At 40.1% G+C, this 27732-nt stretch overlaps 1 protein-coding gene across 3 annotated transcripts in view; it reads right to left on the bottom strand.

Moving 5' to 3' along the window:
* The window catches only part of LOC135942433 (lachesin-like), a 120520-nt gene that overhangs the window by 33297 nt on the left and 59491 nt on the right, over positions 1–27732 (bottom strand). For all 3 annotated transcript variants that reach the window (XM_065488550.1, XM_065488552.1, XM_065488551.1), the window contains exon 2: positions 18432–18566. In XM_065488550.1, the coding sequence (XP_065344622.1) occupies positions 18432–18566 (135 nt within the window). The remainder of the gene's footprint in view (positions 1–18431; positions 18567–27732) is intronic.

Genomic DNA, 27732 nt, shown 5'->3' with positions numbered 1-27732 from the left:
ATCTCCGTTCCGTCGCGCGTTCTTTTGAGCAGCTCGTTTAACGTATGTGTGCGTCTTGGAGGTAACAATAAATTCTATCTCGACTTGCGCTTTTAGCCGGCCACAATCAGACAGGTTTTATATTGATCAAGTACGGGCTGTGCAAAAAAACGAGGGTGCCAGCTATTGAAAAATCTCTGTCGAAAAAAGGTTGGCTGGGTCATTCTTTGCGAACACAAGATGAATCGAGCCAGTCCATCAGAGATTTTGTGTCGTGCAAGTGCTGCACTGCTGAATTTTCCTGAGCCTCCAAATCTGCTTTCCATTGGACAAAAGATTGGTCTAATCTGAACCCTGAAGAATATTTTGGGACTTTCTGGTCCTCCGAATATTCCAAATTTTGATAAAGAAATGTTTATGTAAATATATTTTGTCTCAGAGTACGGCTGTTCAACCGAAAACATCTTTGAAATCTTTGAGTGAATAAGGACACTATAGATTTATGAATTAATTGAGCCATATCAGCCATATATAAATTGTAATATTTCAATGTTGAATTAAAAGTAAACCAGCGAAATATGAACAAACACCAAATTTGGTCTTTTAAATAAAATCGATATTTTAGCTGTAGCTTAAATAATTTAAACGGTTTTTTTATACATTTAAAAAATCATTCTTGTCAGTCATAAGCGATATGATAAAATCTCAGGGCTGAACTTATTTCATATCTCTGATATCTCGAAACATCTTTTCCACTATATAGGGCCAAATCAGTGAAGCCACTTGGGTCAAACGGAAAAGATATGAATTGTACATGCAGGAAATATCTGGAGAGGAACAGAAACGAGAAAAAGATGCTCGATACGCATTTTCCACAAAGAGATCCCAGTGGTGGGCAGCGAAAGATTTCTCCCAGCCCTGTGCGCTGGCCGCGATTCAAAATAGGCTTATGTCAATAGGATGGAGCGATTCTGTCAGTCAAAATATATCGAAGCTCTTTAGAACAACTGAACACCACTTTGCGAATAGAAAGCAAAAAAAATGTGGCGGCAAATGCACAATGCGATTCCTTGGTACTTTTTATGCTTTTTATAGATATGAGTGGAAGAGCGAGGAAATTCGTCTTTGGCTGAACGAGCTGCATTGGCAAAAAGGGAAAGAGGAAAAGGCTGTAGCAACAGAACCTATCAACAGAGAGAGAGAGAGAGGATATTAAAGAATATTACTTGTTGGGAAAAAGCAGCTTGTGCAGAGGAATTTTTTTATTTTGTTCGCAGAATCATCAAAGGCGGAGATGCGAACAAAGGGAAATCACGAAAGGGTTTATGCCTCGGAACTTATTGCTTTTTAATAACCCGCTTCGAGCGGACAAAAAGAGGGCACAATAATTGGCATTTCAGTGGCGCAAATCTTTAATATAACGCCAATTTTAATTTTTTTTTTGTAATTTGCATCCAACTCTCCAGGGAAAATGCACCATTTTGCGTGAAAGCTTTTGCTCATATTTATTCCAAGAAATAAAGAACGTACTTATTTCTAGCTGAAAAAGTCCGAAAATGTTCTGGGGAGGACAATATGCGAAATGAATGTAAACCAACTGCCGCTGTAAACGCGTCTCGTAAGGCACCAGGGGAAAAATAAATAAATGCGCTTTTCAGGGAGCATTTATTCCGACCATCGGTGTGTTAAAAAGGCGCTGCTTTTTCACGTTGACACGAATTTTAGTCCACAGCCTCCCGTTTCCACTTGTTTGGATAAAAATTTCCCGGCGGCGCCCACTCATTTTCCCTGAGGACAACACGTGCAGCAAGGGCAAAGAGTCGGCTAAATATGTATTTTCCGTGACGAAATCCGCCCGCAACGAGTGAAATTCCCGCGCTCGGAACCAGCATATCGATTTTTGCATCGGCCAAGAGAGAAAGAGAGGAAAAACGTGCGTCTACATGGTTGGTTTTCGCACGGCGGTGTAAAAGTCTTCCACGTATACCCAGAAGACCTTTTTAGATGCAAGAGTGGCAGTCGAGCAGCGGGTGATTTCTTTCTCAGGTTATTTCACGGCGGGTGCACTTTCGTAACCCTCAACAGCTCATCGCCGCCGCGCACTGCCATTCTTTATTCCGCAGCACAAAACTTTTTCTCGCTCTCTCGTGCCCTCTTTATTTCTCAATATAATTCTTAGGCTTGCGCCAGTTGGACGTCATACAGCGAGCGGGAATTTTACGGGAACTGATTTTTCAAGCCAGAGATTTCATCAAGAGCCCCACGAGAAAGCTTTAAATTCAACGTAAGCTCTTGATTATTTTAAACATCAGGCATATAAAAATGAACAGAATTTATTGTATATTTATATTAAAATCTATATTTCCAATTCAATTATACTCACCAATAAATATTTTGACCCGATTGGATTAAACGTGTAGCAAAAAATTATAAAAGGAATTTGACAATCGAGAGTCAACGCAGTGTAGCGAAATTTCAATAAATCAATGCCAATAAACTGCGCTTGACAAACAACGTGGAAATTCAATTAAAAATCCTTTTCCGCATTTCCTTGGGGCCCATCCATCAGATAGACAGGTTGGTCAAATAAGCGCCCCTAACTCAATCCGAAAGGGGGGTGAGGGTGAGCGGCTGCACCACCCAGTAGAAGCCACAACAAACAAATAATGCATTTAGACAGCAGACGCACACAGAGAGGATGAACGAGAAAAATGCTTTTTTAAAAGCGCGCTTCTGTGAACAGTGGCAGCCGCGGTTAATGCAATTTTTTCGAGTGGTTGCGCCAACAGAATATAGATCTCTGACGGTCGGCTTATTACGGTGTGTGTGCTTATGATTTCATGATTGGACGTTTGGTATTTTTTTTGCTGGTGAGCGACCGGCTGAAGCATTGTTGTTTACTTTCAAAAATTTGAGGCCGACTATTTTTACCTCCCTTTCAATCGGCTGTTTAATCGAGCGAGATGGAAAATACAAGCTGCATTGAGAAGAGAATACATATTTGGTGAAGGCGGAAGGTTTCTCCATCATTCGTGCCGCAGGGTAGATATACTCTTTACAAAATTACAAAGAGAGTGGTTTAAATCAATATTTCAAAATGGCAGCAGCTGGCTTTGTGGAAAATTTTCAATAAAAAAGAATAAAATGAATCTCTGTGGAGTAAACACCATAGATTTTCTTCCCGTCTCACATTGAAATGTAATAAAATTCCTTTTGCAGGATTGCAACCCAAATGTGGAGCTGGGGAATGGTTTTTAAGAAAATAGGTCTGGCTTGTGCGTTGCGTCGCCTTGTTCTGTTCCCATGAATGCTTATTTAAGCGTGGTATAGAGAGTGAATAATTTAAGGAAGCCGCGTCCTGCGATTCGGAAAGAAATTAAAGAAACCACTCTGGGAACATCAAGGGACTTTAGCACCCCCGTCCCACGGCAGACGCAGGCCCGAATTCTCTTTCAATTCCTATTAATCATTCCGTGAAATCCTCTGTGAAGCGTTCGCTTGCTCGCTCACTCACTTTCTCTGCTGCTTTTGCAGTCCGCCTGCTTTTCCGACCCCCCTCTATTTTTCCCTCTCGGCCGTAAAAGCTGCTGCCAAGCAGCACTCTATTAACTTTGAGATGCACCAGTCCCGCGAGAAAACTTTTTACTTTATGTAAATTGAATCGGCGGCGGCGAATGCACAAAATGCTTTGCTGTCCCGAATATTCCACGCTGCAAGAGCTTGCGTCTACACTGGTTGCGTATAATAATGTGCTGCTAAATTCGCCCATTACCAAGATTGCCTCATGGAAATGAATTCAACCTCTTTTTGGGCGTGTTTCTCGTTCTTTGAGTGCTTGAATGTGTAATTCAAACAACCATAAATTTATCAAGACCATATTTGATGTGCATAGCTTATTTTCTATTGCATTTTGAAATAGAGCCCAAGAATATTTAATGTTTATATGGTTCACAAAATAGGTCCCAAGTGAAAGTAAATTTATTTTTACTGAACATTTTTATTCAAGTATTAGGTAATAAGATTTTTCTCAATTCAATCAATTGAATTTTCGCTAGTATGCATTAGAAAAACGCACTACTTGATGGCACGTAAAACACACCAATTCTTGATCCCTTGATGCATTCAAAACATAGTTTGGGTTTCACACGACAATTATAATTATGTGTACTGTTTGAAAAGCTCATTTCCTTTAAAGCCAAGTGATGAAAGAGTTTGCAAATATGTGACAGGATATATGTGAAAAGTATCATATGAAAAAATGCAATACAAAGAAAATGAGCAATATAGGGGAGCAGCAACATTCAGATGGAAAACTTAATTTTAATTTAATTGTAGAGTGGCACGCGTTTGGCGTAAAATAAAGTTCACCATTAATAATTTTCACGTTAAAGTTTGAGATTGGACTGAATTGAAACAAATCAGCGATATGGGTATGAGAGGTCGAGTGTCAATACAGGTTTGCCGATTTGTAGCATCGCAAATATTCGACGTGATGGACTGGGATGAGAAATTCCCGCGAGATCATCAACTGGTTTTTGCACGGCTGCTCTCTTTCTGTCTGCAACACGGCGGGTAAGCTGGCGAGAGCCGCAGGGGAGCATATTGCACGCAGCCGATGGATATTCCGTCGCTCTCGTCTGTCAGCCAGCGGCGGCTTTTTGCGCCAAATCCGGCTGCCGACGTTAATTTCACCTCGTTCGCTGGCTAATGCGGCAACTTTTCGCGGGACGCTGATGGCGAATCAACGTTGCGGCGACGACGGTGAGAAATAAATAACGATTGCGCTTTGTTAAGCACGCCCAGCGTGGGCCCTTCCGTTCAGAAACTTTTTACTTTTGTGTTTCTTCCAATACTCATATATATTGTTAGAGAAGAGTTAAGAGCTATCCATGCGACCCAGAAATCAATTGCTATTTTGATGAAGATTTTTCTTTATATAATTGCACATAACAGACTGCATTTTTGGAGATACTGTAAAAATACATTTAAACTCAAAACTTGATTAAAATTAAATAAAAACGTTAGCAGAGAATGGTAATTTTAATGTTCTCCACGCATTAAATGAAGCGAAAATATCCTCAACAGACTGTTCTTTAAATATTTCGTTTTGTTAGATACTCTCGCTCTGTATCCTCAACAAATATTATGAATTCCCCTAAAATCAGCTCCCTTTCGTTTCAAGCAGTTAATTAAGACGGCGCAAACTAAATATTTACAAATATAATTACACAGATCAAGGCAGGAGGCGCAGGAGGCGAACCAACATTTGCTCGCGCGTCCGAGATAATTAAACCCGTTCCCTTCCTTCAGCCAACACCATTGCTCAAAATTCTTCAAGCCACCTCTACCCCTTGGAAACAGCACCCTTGGCTGATTGCTATCACTTTGAATTATTTTCGTAAGCAGTTCGACGTGCACGCGTGTGTTTCTGCCCGTGTACAGGGGCAAAAGTAGCCAGTGAACAAGATTGTCGGTCGAGAAGCAGATCAAACGCGCACGCCGACCAGTTTGCCCGCTGGGCAAGAAACCAATTAAATTTGGCCACGCTAATATTGTAATAACGCAATTAAGTTGCCTTATCGAAGGGAAATCAGATTGGCTCGAGGCTGAACAAGGGTTGGATTTAATTACTGTAGAAATAGGACCCGTAATTTGCCAAATTTCGATACTAGCTGCGCACTCGCGCTAGTGAGTTAAATATTGATCAGCAGTACACAGAACAGTCATGCAATCATAAAGCTTTTGATTAACGCTTGACAAGAGTAGTTGTAATGTGTCAAATTAACGCTAATCAAATATACATTCTAAAAAGCATCAATGGATCAGATATGTTTGACTGCTGGAATTAAATTTACTATATTAAATGTATGAAAGATATTATAATTCGATGGTAGATTACAAACAAAGGGCTTATGGAACACAATTAAATTATAAAGCCAAGAAATTAAATATACGTCATATATGTTGCACCATGTTCTAAAATAAACCTTTATATGCAGTTTGGACGATTCTTAAGGGAGCTAAAAGTATACAGAAAGACAAGTCCTTAACACTCTCTCATTATTGACATTTCCAGCTCCTTTTTTTCACTTCCCAATCTGCCGAGGGGGCGTGTAAGACTCAACTTTTGAGAAAGTGTGTGTGCACCCTCTCGGCGTGTTCACTCAAGGGCGGGTTCACTCCAACATTGCTGCTCTCTCTATCTCTCTTTTCCGTCTTTCTGCCGAGTTACACACGCGCGCGCGATAAAAGTGTAAATCTAGACGTTTGTCGGCTAGCTGTCTGTTCCACGTGGTCCTCCAGATAAGATAATGCATCTTGAAAGTTTACAGCTGCATTCTCCTCTCGCATCCCCCGCACTCCCCCTGGTATCTAATAATAATTTTTAACTCCCTCTCGAAGAGCGGCCGTGTTTTTCTGAAGGGTCCTCGAGTTCATATTATTATATGATGATGCATTTTGTGCCTTGCGGCTATGAAGAGCGCTGCTCCTCTCGTGCATGTTGCTCGCTCCGCGTTGCGTTCGTTTGTTCTCTCTATCCACTCGCTTGGACGGACGTCCATATGGATTTCGATTCAATAAGTGAGCAGATAGCGCCGGCAGCCGTTTTCTATATGCACCGGATTTTAATACTTGAAAATTCCTCGCTGAAAAATGCGCGTGCTCTCGACTAGGGCCGCTTTTCAATTTCGCCACGCTGCATCCGTCGGACGTTTATTCAAAATGTTGCGAGTAGTATATGGGTTGTAAGCTCCCCTCGCGGCGTGCAAACTTTGTTTTGGGCAGATTTGCATGCACAGGCAGCGGGGATTTTCAAAATTAGTTTCTGGTTGCATTTAAATTTCCACAAAAGGGATGTACGTTGTTATTAAAAACGGTGTGCACAATTTTTCCGTTTCATATTAAACTCATCCTTCTTTATGCACTTCTTCATAATGAATTTCAAAAGAATATATAGCAGTGGCACTGTGTAAAGAAACCCTCGCATCTAGTTGATGAAAGGAAGAATGAGAATAATATTTCATCTTTGAGGTAAACATGACAGGAAATAATTTCTAGAAATATATATGTCAAGGTGTATTTCCTTTCATGTCAATCAACAGTGTGCAGGCCATTATGTTATATTTTTTTCTTCTCTTGATGCGCTCCTGAATTTTGCTAAAAAAACCTGGAAAAGTCTTGATTTTGAGTGATCACAATTTTCTGAGTATGGGTAGAGTAATAGCTTAATATGGCCTAAAATTTGGTGCAAAGTTTATTAGCATCCGTATAGAATTCAAAACATATTCAATACTATATGTATGCGTAATCAGAGGCATCAAAATTTATATTATAAAATTCACTCAAGGACTTGTCCAACACAAAATTACCAAAATTAATGATAGTGTACAATGCTTTGGATAAATACAAAAAAAATTTAGGGAAACCTCACCTCAATTAAAAATACAGTTTTGGCGTTAGTGTTGTATTTCTGAAATATGTGATTTTGCGATCCCTCAAGGAAATTACACCCATGTAAAAAATGATAAAAAGTCTAGTATTTACTCAATAGAAGAGATGAGCTTTGCTATTATTTAAAAAGCAAGAACGACTTGATTGGCTAAATTTAGATTCCGATAAAGCGGTCGATCAGTCAAAGCAGCTCATGAAAAGTCCCATTTACTTTGATCCGAGCAATCCAAACCGTGATCATTTATCCGTATCACGCGCCGACTAAATTATCCTCGCGGACAGCACAGTTACCTTCATGCGATGAAAGAGTTAACAGCACCGACGGGAACAAGAAAACAAGGGCGCTCACAAGTCTATGGCTTTATATATAATTTCGTGTTCGACTCGCGTGGATGCACTCCGACCATGCAATGATAGCATCGTGAATACCGCACAATATATTCCCAGTGATATCTCTGGGCGAGCATACTCGCTCGCTCTTCGTTCGGCGGATATGCGTGGGAATCGTGGAATATGCTACGTACGCGGCAACACAATCGTACGGACCCATAAGACGCCGCGTGTATTATTCACTTTGCTAGTGAATGATGGCGCGCTATCTGTCTCGCTCTCTGCGTGCTGATGAGGCGAGCGAGCGGGCGAGAAACGGAGGGAGCGCCAGCAGACTGTGCTGTTATATTCGCCGAAATTGTACTTGGTGAGAGCGGCTTTAAGTGCATGCTGATTGCCGCTGCAATAAAGTTATCACTCCCGTATTCAGAAGGGGCGAGGTGCGTGCGGCGGGGTGCCGAATTTAGAGGACTGCAGCGACGAACTAATGGGGAGCTTAAGTCGGCTGAGAAACGTGCGCGCACGACACGTCTTCATTAGGCTTACGTGCGCACTTTAAGCTCATTTGTCTAAAAAGTGTTCGTTTGCAGCGGAAACGAGACTCCCGCTCGTTTCGTGAGCAAGCCGGTGGTTGCTCCAATTATCTGCAGATTTGCAGTTGGTCAACGCTGGATTATACTTGCAAGAAAGGAGTACAGATGCAACTTGAGCTTTCAGTGCCTCTTGATGAGAATACAAAGAACTGAGTACCGCGGGTATTACTGTTAAAGCTGTAGATTAACTATCCAACTCTTCTTCGTAAAATAATAAAAAAAAATAATCTCAGAACCGTTTTCACCACAATAAATATTCCAAATACCAGCAAAGGTCCGTTTTTTGTGTGTTTGAATAACCCTCAGAAACTCATATGAAACGCTTCTTATATTACTTCAAATATGATGTGGGGAAAGTAGATTCATCAGCCGTATTCTCTACCATTTCAGGAGTGCTGGAAGTAAAACGAGAGTTAACGAGATAATGAAATAAAGAGCTGATATCGCACAGATTGAAAACTCGATTTGGATATAGTACCAAAAAAATATATAAATGTATTTTTGTGCCAGGGGAGGGACACATTAAAAGTTATTGCCATTTCCCACGACTTTTCCCCCGCGACTTTACTGTTAATTCAACTGCAGTATCGTAAAAATTTTATTAGTCTGTCTGCCAGCCTGTCCCAGAAAATCTCATGTGAAAAATCTAGAATATTTGGTGCGTTTCTTCAGCGGCAGAACTGAGATGAGGATCCATTACTACTGCGTTTTATGAATTATAAACTTTCCCTCCTCCATATGCTAGGTGGGGTAGTGCAGGCCTCGAGGGCAACAAAAGGGCAAGAAATGCGACGACTGTCTTTAATGTAATTACTCTCAGCCGAATAATGGATTCCTCAATAATGCATTGCGAAAAGCTGCGCAACGGGAGAGAGAGAGAGATGAAGAGGGCATGGGAGCCGCCGAGTGCAATCAAAATACCCATTTAACGTCATTACGAAACGGCCGACCCTTCCAGCCAAAAATCTTAATTAATTCAATCACAAGGAAACGCCCCCGCGTGTCGGAAATGCAATATTTCTCCACAGAACTATTACACTTGACGGAGGCAGATTAAATATAAGAGAAAAATCTCGCCCACGCGCAAAATAAACCCAATTTATCCACGTCTGAAATTTCTCTGCTTTTATTTCGGTGTGCGGTGCGGTTGAGATTGGCTCACGGGGAAAGTTGGTTGGTACTGGGTGAATTTTGTGCGAGGCAATAACACAGGGAAAACATCACAAGCAGATGAGAGTAGCAGCAGTTTGCTCCTCATCCCAGATTTATTTCCCGCTTCCTCTCTTCGTTTTGCGCGCGCGATTCCATCACAAAAATATGTGTGCTGACGTGTATACGTGCGAGTGCGTTCCACGAGTTTTGTGCGAGCGATTAAGCTTGCTCTGAAATTCATAAAAGAAGTCATCGCGTTTGACTGCAGGGAAAAGTGAAATTAAACCTTTCCGACGCACAGAAAGAGGTATATATTTCTTCCTTTTTCACCAGTTTGTCTTTGATTTGCTTCGCTCACTGGCGAACACACCTTTTGCAGATAAATTGAAAAGCCTTTTATCAAGGCGGATGGTTATGCGAGTTCACTCTTGGAATTTTGAATCCGTTCAAATGTTCACGCTCGCCTGGGCAATTATGAAAATTCCCCATTCCCTTTTTGAACTAACTTTACCTCCGGGTGAACAAAATTTTGATACATCTACGAAAGTTAATATTATCTTCGTTATAAACTGTATTTGCATGCCTATATCCTCTGCTGTATAAATAGCGTTTAACATTTATGTTGACTTGGTCGTGAGGATCTGTTTCAAAATTTAAATTACATTGATTCTTTTTCTATAGCTAAAAAACGGGTTTGAACTGATAAAAAATTCATCACCACGTAAACTACATTCCTAATTCAATATTTGCCTTATTTAGTCACCAAGAGAGAGGCAAAAAAGAAACAGCGGATGAATTCGCGCACCAAAACAAAGTGCGGGCTTGGAAAAGAGGGAATGGTGCGGAGGAGGAGGAGGAATAAGAGCAAGATAAATAGCCGTAGCCTTTTCATTTGTAAAGAAAGCGCCTTCCTCGTCGCGCTGCTTTTTTCCCCATTTTGGCGTTGAGTCAAGTCTAAATCATGCTGCTGTTGCAGAGATAAAGTGGGGAACAGAAATTATATACAAACGAATACACACTTAGCGGCTATCCATGCGTTCTTTTTTAATATGCCACCAACGCTTCTTTTTGGCGAGTTTCTCAGACTGATTTTTAACACACCAAGCAAAGTTTCGCGAAATGCGAATTTTTTGTTTTATATGAAGGACGCGATGCTTTTAATTCACTTCCTCGCTGAAGTAGTTTTGCGAATTGAATAAAAAACAAAATATTTTCATTTAAGAATATCTCCAACAGTTAACACTTTTGCTTAACAAATTTGCCGAATGATTCTATTTAATTTCGTTTTTACAACAACTTCTAAATAGAATCTGCAAATGTCATTCAACATGAGTGTTTAATTCCAATTAAAGCGGAGCAACTCGCTGAATGGCCGAGATAAACATTTACAGAGCACTTTGCAGCCGGCAAAACTTTCCTCTGTTCCACGGACGTAATTCTCCGTTTCCGTAAGCCGCTTTTAGGCAATGAAAGCTGATGAAATTCATTCTCGAAGCCTCCAGGCTGCCGAAACGAAAGAGTTTTGGTCCTTACGAGTCCCATCTCATCACATTGATCGTGCGCGTATATACTGCAGAGACGCGAGTGCGCCTGCCGCTTTACGTGACAATAAAAACCCTTCAAAAGTGATTGCGATGCCTCCGGCCCATATGCGTTATTATTTTCCTTCCAACCTCCGACCGGCCGGCCGGCCGGCCAGCCAGAGAGGAGTAGTTGAAGCTGCGAGGTCAAGGGGCCAGGTCAGCTGGCGCGCTCACAATGCCTGATTGCGTTTTATTTCTCCCCGAGCGCGCGCACCCTGCTGCGAGCGTTGAATGTCGAGAGGCGACCAGGGAGAGCCTTTGGCAGTTGCGTCTTTTGTGTTTCAGAATTTCAATTAATTTGTCACAATAAAAATACGGTGGATGTTGTTTCCGGACGGCCGCTTTCAAGTGGCTCCTCGTCAATTGCGTAGAATGGAAAAAAGAACGAATCCATTGTGCACCGCGGTTTATACCAATTATTTTTAAATGTGCTGGCACGCAACACTGAAGATTTTTAGCAGGTGAAGAAGGCTAAATAAAGGAAAAAATTTGATAAAATAGTAAAACTTGATACAGTCAATAATTTTTGTCTCAGCTGCTATGGGTGTTTTGAATTTTGATTGGAACTCTATTCTTCAATTTGTGTGCATCTTCTTTAACCCAAAGTTCAACTTTGAAATATACAGGGAATGCCAAAGATGAACATAGCAACTAGTTCGAAGATCCCTCTCACAAAATACATATGTAGCTGTGCTATCAACGAAGAAAAAATGAGTAAGCATATATTTTGTCTGAATTGGATTTGAACGGAACGCAGATTCGGGACAAATTCTATGATATCTTTTGCACTTTAAAGAAATAAATAATGGTGTTTAAAATTATGTACGTACATATTTAATATTTTTCTGAAGTTTATGAAAAATCTGTGTAATTTAAATTGTAATTTTCCAGCATTACAAAAGTTATTACACATCTATTGTGCTTTTGGTAGAGAGACATGTCAATTTATGGCAAATCAGCTTGTTGCGAAGTCTACCTTCCAGGTGAAAATAGGATGGTTCAAAGAAAAAATATTTGAGCTTTCCAAAGACCTTTTGGGGAAAAACATCCGTCTCAGTTCCTCTGCTTTCAATCCTGTTGGGCGAGTTTGGTAGAAAAGTTGGAGCTGAATACATAAAAAGTTAGCTAGGCCCGAGGCACTGCGGCCAGAGAAACAGACCGAAAAAGCAATTATATTTAAAATTTTCTCCTCGTCAGCCCAATAGCGCACAAAGTCGGCAGCTGACTGGGAAATCGTATTGGAAAACGCCGCTGGTGCTTTTTTGCGTACGGCTGCCGCTCATCATCATCGGCGGGGCCACACGCGCATAACAAACAATATTTTATTCATGATTGCACCCCATCCATAAAATCACACGATTTATGGGCGACGCCAACCCTCATCACTCAACCCCAATTTCCTCCTTTTGGCCCCAAGCACACATCATTCCGCGAGCAAGCATCTCTGATGGTTATAGATAGGTACGTAAGTTGTTATGCTGCCGCTCATTTCCCCGAATGAAGATGCTGAATATCAATTTCGGAGCACTGTTCGCCTCTCCTCTGTGTTTAGCACGCGCCTCATTGCACAAATAGAAGCAGCTCATAAGCAGGATATCGAATTGTGCCACACTTCCTGGTTAATTTTCCCTAATCTTGACGAATTTTTGTGTTTGTAAGTATTTTTGAGGAAATTCACTTTTTCTATTATCAATACTTTCATCAGGAAAAACTGCACAGTGAAAAATCAATGAACAAATTCATAAAAATATTCTAGCTCGAATTTTAAATCAATGTGTGCTGTTAAAGCCACTTTTCAAGTTTGAATGTAGTTTCTACTTGTTCTTCACTGTTGAGAGAAATTCGGGGCAAGAGTAGAAGTCAGTACCTATGTTGTTAAATATTTACAAATCAACTTCGCCAGAAGCTGAAAACAGCTCGGAAACGGCGCTGCATTCTATATTATGGACACGTATTACACGCGTGCGTATAAACTATGTATTTCGCAAGTCTTGCAGCAACTCTAACTCGACAGGTCTTTTCCTCAGAGGCCTACAAATCTCACCAGGACCGTCTAAAATTGCGCAAAAAGCATTTTCTAATGAGTGAGTGTGAAGCAAACAGTCTCCCAAAGCTGCTTTTCAGCGTACTACACAATCGATTGCGTTTATTGCATAGGAAAAGGTGTTTCACTAGTTCACTCAATTGCTGTCATAGGTCAAAGGAGAAATGGAAATAGTTCTCTGTTTTGTAGGTTTCGCAGAAGACGCGAAGACCACAATAATTTCCGAGGTCGTGACACACAAACGAACGTATACGCACGTAGTTTGAACTCTGGCAACCACTCACGCGGCCTCTTGGCTGAATATTTGATATGGGCTGGGTCTGGAGCAAGAAACTTCACCCCTTCCAACGGTTCGCTCTCCGCCGTTTCACGTCCGAAGGATCTGCTTGGAACCGGGAAAGGGATAACATCCAACCGTAGGCACTGTTTGAGAGTTTTGCAAGACGCGCGCTCGAGCAGCAACTCATGCAGGTTGCCTATATCGCGATATTCGCAGGCGCTTTGTTTACCTGCTCTCGTGAGCACACGAGCAAACACATTATGGATACAGGGTGTCAGGAGCAAAACTATAACAAGCGATATTTCTGGTCCCCGTGTGCCGCAGTGGAATTCGCATGCGAAACACTGCTCGCGAAAATTTGCTCTCGAAAACGAGAAGAGAGCTTTCTTTGTTCTGCTCAAAGCATACTTTTATTTTGTTTGTATGCAGCACATTATCTCCATTAAAATGTTTAAAATAAAATTTTCAATTAATTTTTCATACAATAAAAATATTTTTAGTATTTATATGGAAGGATCTAAATCAAGTGACACCCCCCTTGGCAAGTGGTCTTCAGATTTTGATAAAATTCGGTGGAGATGTTGCCCTAGGGGACCTAAGTTGAACCCTAAAATATTAGGTGAAAATTCCAAAAATTGCCCATTTTACAGGGGTTCAAAATTTGAGATTTTTGAAAAAGCTGATGTTTTCGGCGATTTGTAACTTTGACTCTGTTTGTGGTAAACACAAAAATTTGGTATCCAAAATAATCTACGTTTAATGCCAAACAACTTCCCCACGACGACCAACTTCGTAGGTCAAAGGTCAAGGTCACTAAATTCGGGTCAAATTGTTCAAAAAAATCCCACATACCCTAGTACATAAAATTTTGAAAATTCAAAATAGCCAAAATGTGCCTCATATTCATGGTAACAACATATAAAAAATTGGCGAGACTTATTTTTTTCTTTTTCGAGATATTTTGAATTCAGTGTTAAAAATCGATGTTTTCCGGGTCTTCTGATCGCAAATAAAAACACGTTTTCCGCTTAATCTCAGCTTCTATGGGTCCGATTTAGAAAAACCACACACCATTTGATACGTAATGACCTCCCCTAGGTAATGCAAGGGTTCATAAGGGTGCCCATCCCCTTCAAACCCTTAACCACCCCCTGGAAATCCGAAAAAATATTTTTTTTCAAATATTTACTCTCTAACTCGATTAATTAAGCAAAATACTAATCAAACATGTTTCAAAATAATTAAAATATAAAATATTTTCATTTACTTTGTAGAAAAATAACTTAAAAAAAGTAAAATTGCTAATAATAGAATAATTCATGTTTATTTTAAATATATAATTATTTTGGGTTTTTGTTTATTCAAAATAGCTGATTTTTGAATTTTTTAAAGAATCTTAAAATATATTTTATATTCTAGAGTGTTCTTTTATTATTATAAATAAATGCAACCATTAATATTTGTTAAACCATAAGCATTTGGTGAAAATTGTGTGATTAACAAATTATTGGTATTGGTTGCATTTCTTTATATTTATAAATAAACACTGTAAAATATAAAATATATTTTAAAATTATTTAAAAAAAATAAAAAAAATCAGCTATTTTGAATAAACAAAAACCGAAAATTATTATATATTTAAAGTAAACTTAAATAATTTTTTATGAGCAATTTTACTTTTTTAAAGTTATTTTTATACAAAGTAAATGAAAATATTTTATATTTTAATTATTTTAAAACATGTTTGATTAGTATTTTGCTTAATTAATCGAGTTAAAGAGTAAATATTTAAAAAAAATTTTTCGGATTTCCAGGGGGTGGTTAAGGGTTCGAAGGGGATGGGCACCCTTATGATCCCTTGCATTACCTAGGGGAGGTCATTACGTATCAAATGGTGTGCGGTTTTTCTAAATCGGACCCATAGAAGCTGAGATTAAGCGGAAAACGTGTTTTTATTTGCGATCAGAAGACCCGGAAAACACCGGTTTTTAACACTCAATTCAAAATATCTCGAAAAAGAAAAAAATAAGTCTCGCCAATTTTTTATATGTTGTTACCATGAGTATGAGGCACATTTTGGCTATTTTGAATTTTCAAAATTTTATGTACTAGGGTATGTGGGATTTTTTTGAAAAATTTGACCCGAATTTAGTGACCTTGACCTTTGACTTACGAAGTTGGTCGTCGTGGGGAAGTTGTTTGGCATTAAACGTAGATTATTTTGGATACCAAATTTTTGTGTTTACCACAAACAGAGTCAAAGTTACAAATCGCCGAAAACATCAGCTTTTTCAAAAATCTCAAATTTTGAACCCCTGTAAAATGGGCAATTTTTGGAATTTTCACCTAATATTTTAGGGTTCAACTTAGGTCCCCTAGGGCAACATCTCCACCGAATTTTATCAAAATCTGAAGACCACTTGCCAAGGGGGGTGTCACTTGATTTAGATCCTTCCATATCGATAAAAAGTTGACAGCCAACTTGAAAGTTGTGCGTACTCAATAAACGCCCAAAAGCACAAAGCTTCAATTATGCAAATAGAAGGTGCTTGGCTGCGTATAAAATCCGAAGAACGTTTCACAGCTGCGAATAAAATAATAATCACCCTCTGGTTTCCCGAAAGCAGCAGGCAAAAGTGACATGCCCAGGCGCATTTGGTGCGTTTCCGAGTTAAGTAGCGAAAGTAAAGTTGGTCCCCATCTCACCGACAGCACAGTGTAAAACCTAAGTGCGTGCACATTCTCGCGATAAAATTTAATCCAAAGAGCGGCAGCAGGTTTTAAGCCGCAGCTGAGCGATGGAAATAAATGAGCGGGCGGATGGTCGTCGAGCGTGTTATCTCTTTATATTACGCGTGGCGTCGGGCGGGAAGCATAGCAACGCAGGGGTTGAATCACCAGACCTCTGTGTACACAAGGTGTGTGTACACATTTCGTGCATTTCTGATGGATTGCACCGTGTGGAAGGGCTCTCTGCTCAAATTTATCAGGTGGGATTAAAAAATAATGAGGAACATAAACAGGTTATTCTCTACTTTTTGCTAACGTTTTGTGTACGAAACTGGTGAACGCAAATAAATCCGTTTTAATTAATGTATATTTTTGGAAAGCAACTTTAAATATATCCTTGATGGCAATACTGAAGACTAATTAGTTTTGCCTTGAGGCTTTCAGTATGAAGAAATCAAAAATTTATATCCGTCTCAGAATGCTCCAGTGCGACCTCTGCTAATTAGCCCTTCTCAGATTTCCCCAGCACTTTTTTTATATTTTAGTCGTGCCGTGGATCTATATTTTTAATATAAATTCCTGCAGGCAATATAAAAATGAAATGAAAAGAGAGAATGCCTTTCTTCCCTGTAGAACAAATAAAAGCAACAATGGAACGAGTCAACTCTTTTAATTTAGATACACTAAGTCAACCTCGCCTTTTCAGGCGTTGGTAAATAATCACAATATTATAAAGGTATAATATTTATTAAATTTATTAAAAAATATTCAGGTTATTTGAAAAAGTAAATCAAATAATTTCTTCAGCACTTAAAATGTCAGGAGCTAGCTTGAGGTGCTGGAAATTATTAATACCTGTCAATCAATTAAAACTGATCGAGTTATGTGCAGCTGTAATAGAAACTTTCCTTTTATTGATATTTTTACTGCTGGAAAAAACTCGGCAAAAAATCTCAAATCTCGGGTTCTAACCATCAGAATTGCAAAAACTACCCACCGTTGGACTCGTCTCGACCTTCCCTGACCAGCTGAAAGGTTTAGGGGTGTTTACCCTCCACCCCTAACTGTAAGATGCTACATTTTTTGTTTTTTTCTTGGGGGTTGAAGTTCAGCAACTTAGGGGTGGAGGGTAAACACCCCTAAACCTTTCAGCTGGTCAGGGAAGGTCGAGACGAGTCCAATGGTGGGTAGTTTTTGCAATTCTGATGGTTAGAACCCGAGATTTGAGATTTGTAAAAATGTCAATATTTGAAAAATTTATATTTTCTTTTCGCGCGCCGCTATTTCTTGAGAAGTTTGAAACCAAAACAAAATGTAAGCACACCACTGGAAAGCTCGTTTATTTTTCTAGGTAATCATATGCATAACATGTGGGTTACATATCAAATTTCGACGTAAATTACGAAAGTAAAATCACCGGATGATATTGCCGGACGCGTGACACGAATCCTTAAATTCAAAATATCTCGCGATCTATCAGAGTCTCCATCGATTTCTCTTCGCCATTCGATTCTAAAAATTCAGGGCTACATTTTTTACGTTTTCATGAAAAAAATCCGAGGGGGCGTATTTTGCGATATTTTTAATTGAACATTTTGCACGCGAATTTGTGACCTTGACCTTTGACCTACAAATTTTTGACCAATGGAAAATTTGTTCTACTCAAAAAGTTACGTGTGGAGGTGAAAAAACCACATCGAAATTCCAATCTGAACCGAAGATACCTTGATATTTCGGATTTAATATCTGAAATTTTCCGTTTTCAAAAATCGTGATTTCCCAAAAAAAGGCCCGAATTTTTTGCTCAAAATTTCAGGTTACACACTATGAAACACCCCTAACAACATATGTAAAATTCAGGATGGAGAAATAAAGTCGGTAAAATTGACAATTACCCTTAAAAGTCTCCTGAACACACACAATAACTCTCAGAAGTTAAAATCCTGAGAGTTCTTTACTTCCAGAAAGATGCAAATTTATTTATAATGCATTATAATAATTATTCTTCTGACTTAACAAAAGTATTACATGACAAATTTAGGATTCAAAAGGCCATATATTTGAAGCATCAGAATTGTTAATAAATCGCAACTGAAAACCAAAATGGTTATTTGCCATAGGTTTAGCTGGAAAGGCAATTGAAAACGCAATTTCCTGATTTTGCATGCATGAGGAGCTTGAGCAAAAACGCGGCGTGATGTTGTATGGCACTCTTTGGTGGGACGGGTATGGGACAAGTGCACTCTACACTGCGCGCGATTCTGTCGAGTGCAAGATTTTCCACTTACCCAAGTCTTGCACGTCACATGGTAGGACTAGAGTTTCGCCGATCACCTCTCGGAAGGTTTGACCTCTGGAGAGGAACCTCGGCTGCTCCCGAGATGAAGAGGGCTGGAGCTCTCGGCGCTGGGGCTGGGGTGAACCTGCAACACGCGTCACACGCCTTTTAGTGGCTGCTGGAATGCCTAGCTGCTACTTTTGCTGCCACCGCAGCACAATGTCACCCGCCAAACCACACCATTTAACACTATCGATCAACCGAAAACGCAGTGACACAAAGATTAGCCCGCCCAGACGGCTCCATTATCCCGGCTTGACTCACGTTTCCTTATTTCAGCCAAGATTTTGAACCGCTAACATTTGTGAAATAATATATGCTATTTAAAACTAAGCTAACTTTCAACCAGTTGAAAATAATATTTGAAAGTTATTAATGGTATAGTGATTGTTTTAAATCTGCAGTGGTTAAATTAATTAAATCAAACCAGCTAATATTTTTTTAGATAAAGCAACGTAAGTTTGAAAATTTTTGCGTTCTTAGCAATTTTATTTTTATAGATAGTCCGACAGATGTGTTGTTTACTGAGGTTGAGCTCTACCACTCCCACAAGCTAAATAAAAAGTTAGATTTAATTATTTATTTTTTGTATAGCCCCAAAAACCCATTTTTTGTGAGGCCATTTCCACCCGAGTAAATGCCTTAATTATAATTGCCAGCAAACATGAGAAAATATTGTAACAATTTTGAGTCCACACCGTCCACACAAAATACTCGGGGCTAGCTAAAGTCGAAAAAAACACAGGAAAAACACAGTGAAAATTAGCAGGGAATGTGGTCCGAGAGTGACGGCCACAACTTAATTAATCCTCTTTGTTTCGACTGCCTTTAGCTCTATTTATTAAAAAAGTCTTCCCGCTTAATACTCGCTGAGCTCGCTTTTGCGGCCTCTCGAGTGCTAAAGTAATGTGTTCCCGCGCACAGTCTATGTATCTTCATTTATAAAACAAGCATAATGCGCACACCTTTCGGGTAATTTATGAGAGTGGCTTATTCCCTTGCACGCAGCCAACTATGCGTTTGGCAAGATTTTCCTCCGCAGCCGACAAGTATTTCAACTCTGTGCAAGATAATGAATTGTATTCAAAAAGACATATATCACAAACATGCTCCACGTCACCTCGTCGGTCCGTGAGAGATGGAGAGAGCTTTCGGCTCCGCAAACTCTTTGCAATGCGGCTCTCTCTAATGGATCAGTGGGCGCTGCGAGAGAAAAATTCGCAGCTTTTGTCTTGACGGATTACAAAACAGCCGACAAAAATATGCTAAAAAGATCGAAAAGATTTGTCTTTGTCTTAATGAATTTTTGCTTGAGTTGCTTGCGAGTTTTTTGCTGTTAGAGCAGATTATGAAAAATGCGCAGCAGAGCAAAAAAACGGAAAGAAAAACACATTATATTTATATTTATCCAAACATTATATTCCAAACATTTATTGAAATTTCAATGAAAATTATTCATTAAAAAAAATTATTTTTCATACCCTTTTTGACATTGTTCTTGACCTGAAAGATCAACTCTAATCAAGTTTTCGTGTCAACTTTGCCAAAGAAACCAGGCTTTTCATATTTTCCGCCGAAAGTGACCAAATCGATTTTACCGTTAAAAGCGTGCCCAAGGTTTATTTGCTTTGGTGGGCAGAGTCCGCTCACTTTTTCCATTTCGCGAGATGCGATACGCGTGTCGCATTTTTAGTCCTTTTGCATTAATACAGCTTCCATCCAAGATATACACACTTTTCAATTTTGCAAATGGAAAACTCCGTCAAGTCGAACGATTCTTCTGTAAATCCGTCCGCTTGTATGAACAGCAAAGCACACGCGTTGCGCAATTTTCTTTCCAGTGATATGCATTCAACCCGGGGTGAACATGGCGCATTAAGAAAAATAAAACGTGTATCGCATTTGAAAATTGAAAAGGTTTTCATCAGCCAGAATTTCAGAATGCAAACATGTGGATGGATTTTCACTTTACGGTTTCCCCTGCAAGACTCATTATTATATTTTTCGTGCAGTAACGGACTGTTAGAGTTGGAAAATGATGAAAATGAGAACATTTTTTTATCTTCTCTCTATCCTGTAATACAATTTTTGATATCTTCAAAATTATTATGCTTGATAAACTTGTTCCACTTTAAATCAGAGGCAAAGTATAAATTCGCAGCAACCACTCCACTCAGAATTTCACTTTTGGCTTCGCTATAGTACCCGATATATTACCAACTATTTCCACTGGGGATGAATTATTACGCTAAGCAGATACAAATTATCCCCAGGCTGAATGCGAGGCCGGCTCGACAGAAATTCTCTGCTGTCTCAGCAGAATCGAGGAGAGGGCACCTGTTCCAGAAGCCGCCTTGCCCGGCTGACTGACTGACTGCTGTTTGCGGCGAACAATAACAAATTAATTAAAACATTGACAACGCCAACGCACGGTGTGGGAGGAGTGGGAGGGAGTATGAGAGAGAGGCTCTTCAGCGGGCAGAGCGGGCAGATAATATATATGGAAGTGGCAGGTATTCAGCACCGGTTGTTGTTGTGTTTTACATGGTAATTTAATTTATGGGCTTCTAAAAGCATTACGCCTTGCATCAGAGGGAGGAGGGTCCCTGAAATTAATTTCCGCCGTGCATTTTATCTCATCAGGGCCACTCCACTGACTCCTCCACTCCGCGTTGAAAAAATTGGGTGGCTAGCACGCCAAACGGAAGAGCGATAAATTTTCAGGTGAGCGAAACTGTCAAATCGGGTAAATTGAGTTGCGTCCTACCTTCCGACAATTTAATTAGCTATTATGGAAATATTTTCCTCTTAAATTAAAAGTTAACTGCAATCGCGTGCGGTTATCCACTCACAAATTTAACTTAATCAATTCCTCAAATATTTTATTGTTAGTTGTATTATGTCCCAATATTTTGAATCACGATCAAATCGGTAAGGTGGTTGGTTCCTTAAGAAAGAGTAAAGTTTTTATTGTACTCTCTTTCTTTGTATCAGTTTTTAAATTTGATTTTTACACCAGGACGGGTATTTATTTTGATCCAGGTTCATTTACTTTTTCAATTTTCTTCCTGGTGTTAATGCATTGAATATTGTTTCTGATATCTCCGGAGGGAAAAAAATTTACCGCGGGAAAAAGTGAGACTTGTCGCACACTTTTAAATAAAAATGTGACAGAGCTCGCATTAATAGCGCCCTTCTTGCTTTGCCAAGACAATTGCTCCGCGGAGACACAAAGGGCGAAATAAACGTGTTCCTTTTAAAGTAGAATTACCCGGCAGAACAGCCTCATATTTCAATTTTCCAGGTGCATGTGCCGTGAAATAGCGAATCCTTGGGCATGGCATTCCTCCAGCGAGTAAAATAAAACTATGCGATTCTACGGGGGAAATGCTTTTTTGATGCTTCGCCTGTGAAGATTGTCGCATTCCGTGCTGAATTTGCACAAGTTATGAAAAGTTTTAATAAGTTACTTATTAATTCAAGGCGCGGCAGTTTTGAAATTCGCAGAGGAATAAAAATTTCAAAAGCTAATCTCGTCGCTACAATTTTGCACCGTGAGTGACGCGAGTTTGAAAGATTTTTCCACTCCTTTCGGCAAACTTTTAAGAGCAAACTAATTTCTCGGCAGATATTAATTCTCCCTATTTTAAAAGGGAACGAAAGAGCAGAGAAAGGCTTTCGAAGGGCATAGGGAGACGAGAAGACGCGCGGTGCGAGTCCGCACATTACCATAACATCTTGCATGCTAATTTTTATTTCCCAGCGGAATCAAAACACGCTTCTTCAATTCGCGCTCCCCTCGCCGCCAACACCGCAGATGAAATATTAATTTCAGTTTCAAACACCGTAATCCAGCAGTATAATTGCGACTTAATTGAATTTTGACAATCCTTCCGCCATTCACTGAAAGCGGTGAGTTTCGCTCAAAGAGCTTTTTAACGTCAACATTCAGCAGTTTACTCCGTTTAAATTCAGTCTGTTTTACGTCTTGCTGGAGTAATATCCGGGCTAATTTTGTTAATCTTCACCTGGAAAGTGCCCAATAAAATGGTGCTCGCGCAAGAGAGCTGTGTGTGATTATGATTAGCGTTATCCCCCTCCGCTCTTCCTATGCTAGCTACTCGCGGCAGTGATCCATTAAATTTTAATTGCCGGAATAAAATGTCATCATCTCATTACCCAGCGCAGAGAACAAATTCACGCGGAGTGCGCACGGCCGTAAAGTGCATGCCGTGTTTAATAAAATAAACGGCGGCATACATCAATTGCCCCGCAAAAGTGCTGATGGCCGGCGGGCTTATACTCACTCACTTTTCTTCTTGGCCGGGCCCAAGAGAAGGCGCGCACGCCCTATCGTGGAAACACTGCATGGTTTTATGGCAGCGATCAAATTGCGTGACAGACATAAATGTCGTGTGTCATTTCATCATACAGACTTCGTATACGTGGCGATGATATGAAAGGTCGGCCCAGAGAGTACATATTCAATATGTCGGCGCTACTTGCACGAATATCATGCATAGTTTCTCAATATATCCATTATTGTGATTGGGGACATCAAGTTTTATTCCTTCCCCCAAACATGGTCATGATGGCTAAATATCTATAATCATTGCTTCCAAATAAATGAATACATTGAATGAAATTGTTTCGTGATCGCATGCAGGGATATAAAAAACAGGCCTTTTTACCCATCAGTCATTGGAATTAAAAGGAAATGTAATTGCGATTTGTAAATATCAAACACGTCCTTTGTTTCGAAAAAATATCATCAAAATCTGTCTGAAGTGTGGTGATTATGATATTTAGAGCAGCCTAAATTATGTAAATTCTTTTTTTAACCTCAAAGTAAGCCTCAGAGTAGGCTGCTGAGCGCCTTTAGCGAGTGGAACGTAAAACAAAAAGCAAATTATCTCCGTGTTCTTTTGAAGTTCTCCTCCAGCGAGCAAGCAAACCGCCTTCACACGAGCGTCAAAACAAAGCGGCAGCACCTTGAGCTAATAATTTCAATGTGCCCTAGGTGTTCCTGGAGGCGCGATTAAGTGAAACAAAGCTAAAGAGAGCGGCTCCGATAACAAAGCGCGATAAAAAAAGGAAGTGTATGGGCAAAAGCGGCGTTGGTGAAAACAGCCGGAGGTGTCGGGGTGCGGGCAACAAACGGCGACAAGACACGCTATCTACTGCTTAGGACCCACCCCTTTTCAGGGGGTGAGTTATCGAATTGGGCTCACGTTAATAAAGCTCTCGGCTGCGGAAGAGGCCTCTCTAGAGTATCTCGCGCTTCGGCCTGAATTAATTAAAATTTTATTACGACTTTATTAACGCTAATTCCAAGAGGCCGAATCCATTATTTCCCGGGCTTTCAGCCCTACCGTGGCTGCTGCCAGGACACACACAATTCAGGGCTTGGCCTCGTTAGTTTTAATCAGTCGTGTGTGAAGACGCTAAAAATTTAAACGGCTGCCGCCTTTGAGTTTCAGGCTAGCAGGCAGAGGGAAGAGACGCAAAGCGCTCTCTTTCGCAAGACTCAGCGTGTGTAGCAGACTGACGGCAAAGCACGGAATTATGCCAGGAAAAGGGGCAGTTTTGTCTCGTGTACTGAGGGTGACGGTCATTAACTTCTAAATAAGTCACTCCCTCTTCAAAGAACGTCCGCTTCTGGCCGGAAAATTAATTTCTGTGCTGCTGCTGCTGCTGTGTGTTACTTTCTTCAGCAAAAGTTTTCAAGTGGAGTTTTGAATGGATTGCGAGACAATGATGTGGGTAAACGTCTTTGTGAGATTTTAATGTCTAAGTTACGCCATTCATTGCATCGCACCCTATACCAGGATTCAAAAGGGAGCTTTTTTGCTATTCTTACACTCCGGAAAATTATATTAAACGTTTTCAGTATATTCCTCACTATAATTACTCTTTTAATGAAACTACGCAAAGAATTTCATAGAAGAGAAAAAAGAGAACTAAGTTGTAATTAACAAGTTTCAGCGAGGCTTGCCTTTAATATTATGAATACACAAAATATGCTATTAAAGTTTTCGCTCTACAAACAACATTTTAAGGCGGTCTGTATTAGGTTAATTTGATTTCATGGTGTTAGATTTTTTGTTGAAGAAGCACACCAACGAAAACCACGCATTGAGATATTCAAGAGAGCTAGAACGGCAATTTACAACCACGCTCGATTTTGTGTATGTCTCGCATGAAGATAGCATCTCTGAAATCCATTGCCCGCGGACACAAGAAAAACAATATCGCACTTGGCGTCACGCAATGGAGAACTTCTAACATGCATCTAGAGCTCAAGCGATGCACAGACCCCAGAGCGTTTTATTTGCCACTGACACATGGGAACCTACCCTTTTTCCTCTAATTTATCAACCTTAACGTGTCTTTCTTTCCTGAAAAGTGGGAGTGTGAGAGCGACTGAGCTAGATTTGTGGTTGCAATGTGCTGGACGATGTTAATTTTGCTTTTATCTCTTAGGTCTTTTACTCGGGTAAAAATGAAAGTGTGGAAATGAGGGAAACGAAAGCTGCTTGCTGCAGGGGAGATTAACGCCGATGATAAGAAGAAAAATATCCGGTTTGTCTGGAGCATGTCTACCTACCAAAATTTATTTTTTCAATCTCTCGGTTTGCATAATTGCTAAATAATTTAAATCATGCAACCAATTGTCATTTACATGTATGGCTGATCAACAATATAAAAAATTCACTGTGTGGATGAAAGTCAAGCAATGAAATAATCTTATAATCGGAGTAAGGAGTAGGTGATCAATAAAAAACTATCCACGTCCAGGGTAAAATTACAACAAATCAATACGTGACAAAAAAATTCTACAATCAGAATACTAAAAAAACAAAGGAAAGATTCGTCGATCCTCTGATTTCACTTTTCAACTTTCCGCGCCAGTAATGAGACAACGTAACATTCCAGATTAATTAGAAGTCGCTAGCGACGGGGAACGTTAATTAAAATCAAACCCGAGCTGCCGCTCGCGACTTTGCTGGAATACAAAAGAAAAACCGTGTCAGTGAAGGCAGATGAGCAGTCAGGTAGGTGTGCATATATAATTTCAGCTCAATTAACAAGAAATAAAATCTTTCCGAGCGTGTATCACCGGCACTCTTTGTATTCTGCTGCACCAGCTGGCATAATAATTCTGTTGGAAAATATAGAATTCTGAACTGCCACAGTGTGAGTGTGTGTGAGTGATACTCATTTGGCTGGCGAGAAAAAATCTCTCATTCATTGCATATATATTTTTCACCAAAACAAAAGGCTCGGCTGCTGATGGTGAGAGATCCTTTCAAATGCGCGCTCTCGGTATTTGAAAAGCATCGGCACAGACTGCAATACGAATAATGTGGAGTTTTGCTACCAGTGCCGCTTGGTTGGTGTGCTCGTTAGTAAATCTGGTGATGTTTTATATTTGAATACATTTTTCCGTATCCAAACACACCATCCTCGGTACAATACGAGCGGGCGCTATGATGATTCTTATCTGAGAACGTACCTCTCACAACCAGCTCGGCTGCGTTTCCCATTCTGCTGATGAGATGATACTGTTATTTTTCTTGTACACAACAGATGATGCTCTCCCTCCATATCTGAATACACAACGCCTATTCAATTTATTGCCGAAACGCAGTCAAGAGATTCCGAATCTTCATTTCGGGAGACCGTCGGACTTGCTAAGCAACGCCTCTCAAACAAAACGGAGAGTACCTCGAAAATATGTTTATCTCGAGCTGTCCGCGACGTAATTTTTGATTGGGAGGCATGAGTGATGAGCAGCTAGATTGTGTTTGCTTGTTTAATATTTTTCAACGCGCGTGAACAACCTTTGTTATTCCGAGCTATTCAGATGCTGTTGGCTTTTCGAGAATTACGAGTTGATTTTAATTTTTAATAAGGGCACAACACATGCACACATGATTGGGATGGAGTGAGTCATAAAAGTTAACGAGTGGAATTCCATTAGAGATCCAATTAATTGAATGGGATGTTGTTGCCTTTTCGGAACGGAATATCGCACATTTGCGCGAAACCGTAACTGTTTCAGCGCTACGCCAAAGTAATTTGTCTCATTAAAATGCCGATCTATTGGAAGGGAGTGGCTGAAAAACACTTGACTTCTAAAACAGGCTCGTTTAATTGGCAAATGAAGAAATAAAAATTGACCAGCGCCCCAATTAAGAATCCAATCCATTCATTTCACCTCTGTATACGTCTGTGGCCGAGATGAAAAACGTATATAGGCAAAGCACTCTCTGCAGAAAACTCAATTAGAAACGAGTAAAATTCACCTTCCAATGATTGGGTCTGAGTGATAATAAAAACGCTCGCGCGCTTTATATTTCCTTCGCTCGCGCGCACCTCTGCAGCGCGCGCGAGAGAGAACGAACTAATGAGTTCTTCAATTAGAGGGACCGCCTCACTCCAGCGGATGCTATTTTTTATTCCCTTTTGCTCCCTCCTGACGTTTTTAAAGACACCTTTTTTCGGAACCAGCTGCACTAATTTGATGCCAACTTTTGGTCAAATGAGGCAATTTATCAACACAGAGCCAACACCTAAATTAACGAGAAGCCCGAAAAATTGAGGCGTCCCACTGAAAAATTAGATCTGTCATGTGAACAATTTGTTAGGCAAAGCAGGTATTAATTGAAAGGATTGAAATCGATACGCCTGTCTCAAGTTAATTGGATGCCTGTTTCTCCCTACGAAGGTTATTAGAGTTTCCTTCGATTCAACTTTGCTCGGCAATTTTAGCACAAACAGCTAAAAAACGATACGTTTTATTTGATAAAGCCCTAAAAATTCAAAGAATTCAACCCCACTAGACACCCTGTTTCATATTATGCAATCGAGAGAGTAAGGAAAACTGACAATTTGCCATGAGAAATTCGCTGTGGCCCAATTTGCCGATAAAAGCGTGTAATTTACCAAAATAAAAGGTCCTTTAACGCTCGCGCCGTTCAATTCCCAGAATTAATTATCAAGGTAGTAATTTTGAATCGACGATGGTGAGGTTCCGAAAATCGACCTGCGTATCCTAGCGAATACAAAAGCAGCCTGCTGCTTTTATCAGAAGCAAAATACAAAGGTCTCGGCGCGCGCGTTTCGGCCTACGGTGTGTGTAGTCGACCGGGCACACAATCTGATATTGCCGTTCCAAATTGTGCGTGGGTCTCTCTGCTGCTTTCCTTGGCGCACACGATACGAGACGCGGAGAGTCCAATTAAAAT

Source organism: Cloeon dipterum, chromosome 4, assembly GCF_949628265.1.
Source record: "Cloeon dipterum chromosome 4, ieCloDipt1.1, whole genome shotgun sequence".
In the NCBI taxonomy this organism is placed as follows: domain Eukaryota; kingdom Metazoa; phylum Arthropoda; class Insecta; order Ephemeroptera; family Baetidae; genus Cloeon; species Cloeon dipterum.
The sequence above is the reverse complement of the archived record's forward strand: the minus strand, read 5'-3'. Positions and strand labels throughout refer to the sequence as shown.